This window comes from Camelus ferus, chromosome 9, assembly GCF_009834535.1.
Source record: "Camelus ferus isolate YT-003-E chromosome 9, BCGSAC_Cfer_1.0, whole genome shotgun sequence".
In the NCBI taxonomy this organism is placed as follows: domain Eukaryota; kingdom Metazoa; phylum Chordata; class Mammalia; order Artiodactyla; family Camelidae; genus Camelus; species Camelus ferus.
Genome location: NC_045704.1, coordinates 28126260 through 28137306, shown reverse-complemented (window position 1 = coordinate 28137306; position 11047 = coordinate 28126260). Strand labels below are relative to the sequence as shown.

General features: G+C 42.8%; 1 protein-coding gene across 1 annotated transcript in view; it reads left to right on the top strand.

Annotated features, from left to right (window-relative positions):
• The first annotated feature begins 2336 nt into the window (after positions 1–2336).
• SHCBP1 (SHC binding and spindle associated 1) overlaps positions 2337–11047 on the top strand; it is a 32610-nt gene continuing 23899 nt past the window's right edge. Inside the window, exons 1-4 of the mRNA XM_032486242.1 lie at positions 2337–2478; positions 5566–5733; positions 5903–6018; positions 7389–7597. Of these exons, the coding sequence (XP_032342133.1) occupies positions 2370–2478; positions 5566–5733; positions 5903–6018; positions 7389–7597 (602 nt within the window). The 5' untranslated portion in view covers positions 2337–2369. The remainder of the gene's footprint in view (positions 2479–5565; positions 5734–5902; positions 6019–7388; positions 7598–11047) is intronic.

The window sequence follows — 11047 nt, the reverse complement described above, 5'->3', positions numbered from 1 at the left end:
CATGCAGGCAAGGACCTTGCTGTCTTGTTTGTCCCTGTTTCCACTGAGCCTAGAACAGTGTCTGACATGCAGTCTCTACTCTCTACAGTCAAGTCTTATTTATCAAGTGAATTAGCAAGTCTGCTTTCCTGTGTTGCTCACAGTGAGAGCCACAGCCCACACTTGATCTTCTTCACTCACTTATGTTACCTCCTGAGGAAGGTGGACTCAGGATGAAGCCCTTGGGGGCCCCCTAGGTTTAGGGACTCTGAGGGGGAGGAAGAGGAATGAGGGCAGGAAGGAGGACCTGGAGAGTGAGGACCCAGAGGCCAAGGGAGGAAAGACTACAGAGGGTGAGTGCTAGGCCTTCAGTGCTGCAGTGGTGGCTTTTCATGGGAGGGAGGGAGAGAAGGAGGGGTGGCAGGCCTCTGGAGAGAGCTACTGGCTGTTAAGAAAGTAGGAGTGCAAAGGCACTAACTGGAGCAGTTTGGTGCTATCGAGAAAGAAAATTTGGAGGCAGCATCTCAAGATTACAACTGGGCCTTGAGAAGTTTTTAGGGGAGGGCAATTAATTTTGATCCTGTGTGTAGACAGAGGATAGAGACCTAGTGGTGAGAAAGAGAGTTAAGATATAAAAAAGGCTGGGAATAATGGCTGTCACCACACCTTAGGGCAGGTGGAAGGCTGTGATGGGTTGTGGGTAGAGGGATTGGAAAGGAAGAATTTAAAAAAAAACCTTCCTTTAGGATACGGGGGCGGGGCGGGGAGTGGGCAGGCAAAGCAAACTCCAGGAGGAATGTGTGCTCCGCAAAGGTTTCCACTTAGGGGGAATCTCTAAAACCTTTCAAAATAATCTATGCAAGAGTAGGTTAGGAAATGTATCCAGTTTAATAGATGATTTGTCCTTACTGGTGTTTGCAGCAGCATAGATGCTTTGTCTCTGACCCTGTGGCTGCCTGTTCATTTCCAAGACTTTTCCAGAAGCATTGGTTTGGGTAATATCTTGACGGTTGATGAACTGTTCTTGTAATTGAACAAGAAGAGAGTTATGTTATCTCCAGTGTTGAGGGAGATGGGTGAGTAGAGATCCTGCCACTTGTGGAATTTGTGGGCAGGAGGGTGAAAAGGAGAATTATGAGAAAGCCCAATGCTTTCAAGGCCCAATGCTAGTCTTGATTTTATTGTTTTGTGTGTTTTCACCTCGTAGTACTCAATAAACATTTGTTCAATGAACAAATAAATGTTATGTCAGACTCTGTACATCAGAGTCAAAGAAATCTTGTATTCTGGAAAATCGAGCAGGTTTCTCCTGGCTCCATTTCATTGCAACTGTGAGGGATCTGAGAGAATTTAGCCCAAGGGTTTCCTTTCAGGCAGTAAGTGGAAATGTCTTCCCTAGGATAACACTGTCATCACCAACCAGGCTCTTGGCCTTCTGTGGGACTCATCCCACCTGGTGTTCTGGCTACCTTTGCTGTCACTGGCCATCTCTGCTCTGACTAATCATGGCCTGGCAGAGGCATTAAAGGGTGGATTCAGGAATTTGGTTGGTTTCTAATACAGCCTTACTGGGTTAAACTGGGCATTGCTTAATTTCTTGGGGACTCCATTTCCTCATCTATAAAATGGGAATAATAATATCTCCTATCTTATAGGATGGTTTTTGCAAGACTGAGTAAGATACTGCAGATAAAATGCTTGCACACAGTACTCAATAAATGTTAGCTGTTATTATTGGAGATTAATAAACGTGGGTAAAACATACTTTTACATACTAAATACAATTTGACATTCTTTGAAAATACCCTCTATGTGTAGGTACTGAATGAAAGAGAGGAGGGGAGAGAGAGAGAGAGAGAGAGAGAGAGAGAGAGAGAGAGAGAGAGAGAGAGATTGAGAGAGAGACTGAGTTTTGTTGGTGAAAGGTCTGGAGCCGTCTAGGCCAGTATATTATTAGAACTGAAGATGATCTTCAGAGAGTTGAAGTGACGTGCACATGGTGATACCAGTACTACTGGCAGAAATACGTCTAAATACTATGTTTTTTGACTGTCAAGCTAGTGCCTTTCCCGCTCTACTCCATTTCCAGGTGTGGATTTTTAGTTTTTCAGAAATCATGCCAGATTATGTCCCAATTCAACTTTGTCCCAGTTCGTCCAGTAAACAAAAGGTCAAGAGCTTGGCCAAGAACAGCAGTCCGCCAGGCCAGTAGATGGCGCCGAGGTACTGTCACCGGTGGTGGGTGGTGGCTGAAGGGGGCGGTGCTCGTGCGGAAACGGGGACCGAGCAAACCTTCCTTTAATTGGTCCAAGAGCCTCGGCCCACTATCCAATCAGAAGCGCCTGCATCATCACATTACTGGGCTGGGCGGCCGCCCGCGGAAATTTGAAATGGCTGACGGGTTGCTGGCGGGCGGCGGTCTGGGGTTGGAGCTGATGTCGCCCGAGCCCGAGCGCACCGGCTGGGCGGCAGAGGAGGAGCAGGCGGCCCTCGAGAAAGGTGAGCACCCGCCACGCCGGGCTGGAGGAGCTGCCGCCTGCGGCAGACCGTGTCCGCGGCGGTGGGGGCGTCGGGACCCCTGCCAGGGCGCCCGGAGCCCAGGCCTTCCGGACCTGGCTGGTGTGGGTGGCGGTGGTGGCCGGGCGAGCCCCTGACCCACTCAGGACGTTGAAGTCGGGAGGCTCCTTGGGTTCCCCGCCTCCCCTCCCAGTCTGGCCTCAGCTTCCGCGAGCCTGGAGGGAGTTGGGCGGGGCCGGGAATTCCCACTCCGGCTGTCTGGGTGGGCTTCCGGGGGCTTTGCGTGCGTTTGTCTGGCGCATCTTTTAAATTTGCATCCCAAAGGGGATCCTGAACCACACCCCCCTCTCCCTGAAATCTGTTGTCTGGAAAATCTAGCTGAATTAAGTGCAGGTTTCCACAGTCACCCTTCCTGGCTCCATTTCATTGCAGCTATGAGGTATCTGAGATTTTAGCCCAAGGGTTTCCTTCCAGACAGTAAGTGGAAATGCCTTCCCTGGGATAACACTGTCATCACCAGCCAGGCTCTTGGCCTTCTGTGGGGCTCATCCCACCTGGTGTTCGGGTAACTTCTGCTGTCACCGGCCATCCCTGCTCCGACTAGTCATGGTCTGGCAAAGCCGTTAAAGGGTGGATTCAGGAATTTGATTGGTTTCTCCTCTTTCAGGAACGCTTGGCCTAGACAGCTGCACTGAACATTGAGGTCAGGTGACATGCCCAAAGGGAGGGGAGCCAATTTGGGACAGAGTGTAAAAATAGAACTCAGGTCTAATTCTCAGTCCTTTCCACCTCTGCATGGAGATTCCATTTTTCTCCCTCTGATATTTTAAGCTGGTTCAGGTTCTGCTTTAACATTTTTAGTTGTATTGTGTAGTGGAAAGGGTCCTGGCGAAGTGAGAAAACATAGATGTGACTTAATTGCACTAGTAATCATAACCCCTCTTGTGAACTGGCAAAAGTCACTTGGCTTCAGTTTTCCCATTTGGGAAATAGATAATGGTGCTACAGAGTGGTGAAGATGAAGTGAAATAATGTGTGTAAAGTAATACTTTCAAATTGGCCCTAAAGAATTGTGCTCAAGTAAGGTATTCTCCTTTCTTTTTATTGCATTAACATACACGTAACATAAAATTTACCATCTTAATCATTTTTAAGTGTACAGTTCAGTGGTATTAAATACATTCACATTGTTGTGCAGCTGTCACCACCATCCATTGCCATAACTCCTTACACCTTGTGAACTGAAACTATACCTATTGAACAATAACTCCCCAGTCTCCCCTCCCCGCAGCCCCTGCCAACCACCATTATACTTTCTGTCTTTGTGACTTTGACTAGTCTAGGTACCTCCTATCAGTGGAATTGCACAGTATTTGTCTTTCTGTGACTGGCTTATTTGACTCAGCATAATGTTCATCGTGTTGTAGAACTTGTTGTAATTTCCTTCCTTTTTAAGGTTAAATAATTTTCCATGATACGTATATGTTACAGTTTGCTTGATACATATACATATATATTTTTATTTCTTTCCGTTTATATATATATATATTTATGTATCACACTTTGCTTATTCATTCAGCCATCGTTGGACACTTGGATTCGTTCCATGCTTTGGCTATCATGAATAATGTTGGCTGTGAATGTGGGTGTACATGTATCTCTTGGAGACCCTGCTTTCAGTTCTTTGGGGTATATATCCAGAAGTGGGATTGCTGGGTCATATGGTAGTTCAATTTTTAGAATGTTTGAAGAACCACCACACCATTTTCCACAGTGGCTATACCATTTTACATGCCTTCCGACAGTGCACAAGGGTTCCTAGTTCTTCACATCCTCGCCAACACTTATTTTCTTGATAGTTTTTCTTGTTGTTTTTTGGATAATAGCCACCTAATGGGTGTGAGGTGAAGGTATTATTTCTTTAACAAATGTTCATATCTATATATTATGTGATGGGTACTGTTGTAAGTGATTAAAAATAGTTTACTTCTCTTAATTTAATGGAAGGAGGCATATGATTTTCATCTTTCCTTTGTAGGTGAGGAAACTGAGGCACAGTGAGATTGTCAAACAGCAAGTAAGGTCATGATGTGCTCTGAGGCTCAGGTGCACTGGTGTCTGTGAGTGGGAGACCCTTGAGTACACATCCATGGGGGTCACATAATTCTGGTGGCCTGAACAGGGGCAAAGAAATGGAAGGAGGGAGGAAAGGAAGGAGAAATTATGAGAGGTGAGGGAAGAGAAAGACTGCTGCAAATAACAGTCTCAGATACCCTCCCTGAAACCACTGGAAACGACTTTGCCAGTCTAAATGCTACCTACCCTCAACATTGTTTATTTAGTAGTTGTTTTGTCTATTAAAAAAGATCGTATTACCCAGAATTAGATTTGCCACTGACTGAATTGCATCTTGTAAAACATAATTACAAACACCCTAAACCTAATGCGATTAGCATTTTCTAATCCTTTCCTTAGACACAGGCATTGAAATTAGTGAGGAGGAACCTAGTCGCTTTGGTGAAGTAAACCTTATGTGTTATTAAGAATCTCTCATCCTTGTTTATTGAGGGGCACTGGCCAGCTGATACTGTAGAAGGTAAAGGAAGTCTTCAGTTTGTCTGAGGGGGAGCATAGGAAATCAGCTGTTTTTAAATGCAGTTTTATGGAATTGTTTCGGGGAACAAATGACCAAGGTGTTTGACCATTATGTTGCTAGCTCTAGTAAGAATCACAGATAGCTGTATCCTTTGAAAGAGAACTTAGGGCAATTTCCACTGAATTGAAAAACAATCCTGTTCCTCTGCCTTTCTGAGAAACCTCACAAGAAACCTAACTTGTGAAGGAATTTAAGTTCTTATTGTTTTGAAGTAGAATTTGAATTTTGAGATATTTTTAAATTTAGAAAACTGGTTTCTTCTGACAATGATAGAGGTAAGTAAAGGATCATACCCGAATCCTCGTTTATATTTTGTTTGGGATTTCTAAGTAAGGATGTGAAAATAGAAGCAGTCTCTAAGCACCAGAAGGGTCTGGGATAGTTGAGCCTGCCTATTTTTGTCGCTCTCTTAGGTTTGTTCCAAGATGAAGATTCATGCAGTGATTGTAGCAGTCATGATAAGCCAGGTAGTAGTTTACAGAGTTTTGTGCCTGAAGGAAAAACTCACTTTCCAGAAATGTTCCAGACAAGTCAACTTTTGTTCTATGAGCGATTCAGAGCATATCAAGATTACATTTTAGGTGAGTAGGTTCTCTCTTTTGGTTTCTTTTATCTTTTAATTTACAAGTAGATTGTCTCAGTTCCTCAGCCTGCCGTTTGTTGGTTCTGAGAAACTAGATTTAAGAGGATTTATTAACTTCTCTCTGCTTTATGCAGTCCCAGTTCTTATTGTGTTCAATTTGTTTGTAGCCGACTGCAAGGCCTCTGAGGTAAGAGAATTCACAGCTGAGTTCTTAGAGAAGGTCCTCGAACCATCTGGATGGCGGGCAGTCTGGCACACTAATGTCTTCGAGGTGCTGGTTGAGGTAAATTTAATTCTGTTGTTAAGACATTTATTTCTAGCTAAAAACACTTTCCCTCAGACTGTTATGACCAAAATGCTTATTTTTAATTAAAGTTTATGAGCTGATTGAAAATAGCATGTTTTTCACATCTAATTGCCGTGGTGTATGAAGTGTTCTGAGAATTTTAAAGGCAACTGAGGAGGAGCTGGTGGCTTGTCAGTGTCCTCTGACAAGGGGAAGCGGATTATAAGCCTATGATGTGGGGGAGGTACTTGAGACCACTTTAAAAACAATCAGGTCTAATTATAAAGTCAATGGAGTTTGATTTAATTTTTTACCTTCTTAGCTGTAGCCCATTAAAGTAGCTCAAACCAAACAAACATTTTAAAACTAGCCTATTTTTTGCTTAACAAATTTGTAGATATGTGGTTAATCTCTTGATACTGTGTCCCCATTGCAGAAAGTAAAAACAATCTTATTTTTCAACTGCCTGGGTCTTTTACATTAAATTTGCACTCTAACTACAGCTGTGAATTTTTCCCAGCGTTTGTTAACTGGACCACGAAAACCCCAGTTAAACTAAAATGTTAAACTGGGGAGTGTGAATATAAGTTGTGGCTGCAGCTCCTTTAGAAAATGACATCACAGACTGCAGTGATTATGTATGAGGCAACGGTCTGCGAGTAGCTGTTCCTTGGGAATTTTTAAACTTTGGATTACGTGAATATCTTTGGTTGCAGTTCAGGCCTATCAATTTGGTTATGATAGTACCTGCCTCCCCCGCCCCCTTCCGCCAACCTCCATTCTCTAAAAGCAGTGAAAATCATCGTTTTAAAAGAGAAATGAGCCTTTTCTCTACTTAAAACTCTAATGCATTGCGTTTACCAAAGGCTTGGTATTAGCTTTCTGGCTTCTCATTGTCCTTCCGAAGCCCCTCCTGCCGTGGTCTCCTTGCCCCTCTGTCACCTCACCTCCTGCTGCCCCCACCTTATTTCTTTAGTTCCACCAAGAAACACTGCCTCTGCTCCTCCAGCTGCCAGGCTTTCTCTGCCTCAGGGCCTTTTGCATCTTTCCTGCCCTTTAGATTGCTGCTTCCTGTTTTCTTGAAGCTTAGAAATAACTTCCCCTGACCCGCCCAGTTAAACCAGACCACCGCCCCTGCTAGTTACTCTCTGTCACATACTTGTAGCCATCTTGTTTGTTTATTTGTTGCCTCCATTACAGTGTCATCTCCATGTGGGTACAAGCCAGTCCTGGATTGTTTATCCTTTATATTGTGGAAGAAGGCTCCCCATTCCCATTTCATGCTTTAAAAAAATCAGGTTATTAGTAAAGTTTTAGATGTGTATCTTAATTTTGATTTCTATAAGTCACGTTATTTTAAATTTCAGGTCATAGATGTGGACTTTACAGCCCTGAAGGCGGTGGTGAGTCTTGCCGACCCATACCTCTGTGAATCTCAAGTGAGCACTTTTACTTTGGAGTGTATGAAAGAGCTCCTTGATCTGAAGGAACACCGGCTGCCTCTGCAGGAGCTGTGGGTAGTGTTTGATGATTCTGGAGTATTTGACCAGACAGCACTTGCAGTGGAGCACGTCAGGTAGGCAGGAGGTTGATTAAAATAACCTTGTGGCCAGAAACTGGATGGAATGCAGTAATTCTGGTCTGTATTATACCTAGATTTAAAACTCAAACTGTAAGCCTGGTTACTGCAATATTTAAAGACAGGAGAATCTTTTTTAAATTAAAAAAAAAAGGATTTAATGTTTAAGTTTTTCATTTTAAGGTCATTTCAGACTTACAGAAAAGTTGAGAAAAATAGTACAAGGGATTTCTGTATAGCTTTCTCTCGGTGTCCCCAAATGTTAAAAGATGCATGCCTGTGGTTGAGGTACTTGAATATAAGAGGAAAAGAAAGAAAGTGGTATACCATCACCTATGCACTGATGAGACTGACATACAGTGATTTCACGGGTGTGTCTGGCCAAAGAAGGTGTTTTCTCAGGCCACTTCCAGTTCATGCCCTTCAACCTTTTTTGCATAGTTGGCACAGTGCCTGCCTATTCCCTTACGTGATGAGAGTCCCTACCTGGATTAATAGCTATGCTTTTTTTAGTTTTTTCAGTTAAATTTTTTGTCAGATGGCTTCCTGAAAAAGACAGTTCTTTTGAATCTTCTTTTTAAAAATATATTCACTGAAGAAGGCTTATTTTTGGCTATTTAAAAACAGACATATTCCTCCGTGAACTGGAAGACTGGATAATGTAATGGTCATGTTAATAATGTTTCTTAGTGTTTTGTAGTTCAAAAAGTTCTTTCCAGTTTGTATACCATTAATTAGTTAACCTGGTTTTGCAAGGTTAATTTAGATACTCTACAAAGAAGCAGGGTGTCTTGCTTGGGTCCTGCTTCCGACATCCCATGGAAAATTTCTGACCGTGTGTATTCAATATTAGGCCAAACAGTATAAATCTGAAGCACTGGCTTGTGCCCAGAACCAAAATCACTTCCCTTTGTTTCTTTCACTTAAAAAACCTGTAAATTGAAGCATTTGACCGTAAAGGGATAATTGATGAGTTTAGGAAATGAAAAATCAGGTTGCTAATCTCTCATGGGTATAGAAGTAGGTAGAAAGACAAGTATCTGAAATTAGAAATAGTATCATTTGAAGGAGAGCCTGGCTAAATTAGCCTTCATTTTAAGGGCTCAGATTCTGGTCAGTGCCCAGAAAAGTTGAAATGATGAGGGTTTTCATTTGTTTGTTTTATTTAGTGAATGTTCGAGTGCCGGGCCCTGAGTTGAGGTTGAGGTTTGACTGGTGCAGAAAACAGACACAATCACCATCACCAGGGAGCTGCCAGTCCAAAAGTGGGAAACGAACCTTGGTGCAATAATCACATAAAGATGTGCGTGTGATTGGAAACTGCAGTGGGCGCTGTGAGGGACCACAGAGTGTTCTAAGACAAGGTCATGCTGTTGTAATGTGGTCATTTCCTGAGGAAATGGCACTTGAACTTGGGTGTGAAGGCTTGGCTAGGGGAAAGTGGTTGTGGCAGGGCTGGGGAGGGAGCAGGTTCCGCAGCTCAGTGAGTTTCAGGAGCCGAAAGGCCAGTGTGGCTCTAACACAGTGATGCAAGAGACTTAGGAAACCAGCTTAGAGGTTGTCAGGGGTCAGAAGATGCAGGGCTTTTTGCCAGCCAACGAATCATTTTTGTCTTTACGAGCAGTGGGAAACCATTGAAGGGTTTCCAATCAAGGGTGAATATGACCAGCTTTGCATTTTGAAGGTTCATTTTGGCTGCTGTGCAGAAAAGAAGTGGAGGGAGATGTGATAGGGAGACCAGTTAGGACAAGAGAGTGAACTAGAGTAGAGACATGGGGAATACAGATTAGGCTTATTGAGAAAGCAGGACGGATAAGACTTGGGGGTGGAGTGGATATGGGAGAAGTCAAGGCTGACTCCCAAGTTTCTGCCTTGAAAGAATAAACACTGGAGGAAGTGGAGATGTGAATGATATGTGATTGCCCAGTATTGTACTGGTGAGGATATTTGAGCTGGGTTGTGAAATGGAAAGAAGGTGGAAGGTACTTCTGGCAGCCTGACCAGCATGTCACAGCAGGTTTGAAAGAGCTTGTGAAATTGGGAGTTTGCATGCAGGGCTCTGAGGCAAGAGAGGTGCTCTAGAGCCAGATTGTGAGTCCATGTAATATCACCAGGCTCAGGAATTTGGGTTTTATTCTGAGGACAGAAAGGAGCCAGCAGCATTGTTTTATTGAGTAGAGGCATGCTCAGGTTTTTTTGTTTTCTGTTTTTGTTTCTTAAGAGATGGACTCTAGACAGTGTGGCAGTCTAATCTACAAAAATGAGGAGATGGCTTCATTTTCACTGCTCCTTTTCAGCTTTTTGACAGAGTTATATATAGTCACAGTATGTACTTCCTGGCATCCCAATAAAGCTTCTATCTCTGCACAGCATCACTGAAATTGTGCTTTGGTTAACCATATTCTCATATCCAGTCATCACTCCTCTAATCTCATCTTGCCCTGACCTCTTGGTTACGTTTTAGTTATTTGATCTTTCCCATCGTCTTAACACACACTCCTCCCAGCTTCCGGGACACCACCAGTATGATAGGGTGTCATGGCTTGCTTTCTTAGTGAACTTGGCTAGCTCTTCTCCGCATGCTCAAACTTGAGAATGTTGGAGTTACCCATGGGTCAGACTTAGGCTATCTATTCTTTTCTCTCTCTAATCAGGTTTGGAAGCATATTAGAATCTACTGGCAATTTTCTTAGTAGGAGTATTCCAACTATGCAGAAAGAATGATAAGATGAGACTATTAGTATTTTCCAACTCATAATAAAATAGAAGTTTCAGGCAATGATCAATGGCTGCCACAACCATTGGTGAAAAACTGACGAGGAACTTTGTAGTTGATGGATCAGTCTGACAATGTTTGTATCCATTGATCATTCTTAACCTCAGCAGGAGAGATGACCGGGTATCATGTGCTTCCTAATGGAAGTACACTATACTTCCCTTGAAGTATTCTTGCCAATAAGTCTTTCCTAAAGATGATGAAGTCTGTAGTTTTTACTGTCAATTTACTAGAAATAAAGGAAACAAAAGAACATGTTAAATGACCCCATGGGGATGCAATCAGTAAAACTCACAGAGTGTCGGAAACTATTACATAAATTGCAAGGTGGAAAAGAAGGAGGGGTCATCTATAGAGTAAAAATGATTTAATTAAATTTGATGGCTGACCCTTGTTTGGATCCTGATTTGAACAAGCTAACGGTAACAACACAAAAGAGAGAACACTGAACACTGGATATTTGGACATTAAGGAATTAAACTTTTTTTGTATAAAGATTCATTTTAGATTTATTAAAAATTTATGAATGATATGATATTGTCTGAAATTTCCTTTACAATAATCCACTGTGAGCTTGGTGGGGGTAGCAGAACAGAGAAAGAAGTAAGTGGGTAAGGTAGAGATGAAATAAGATTGCCTATGAGGTAATAATTGTTAAAGCTGGGTGATGG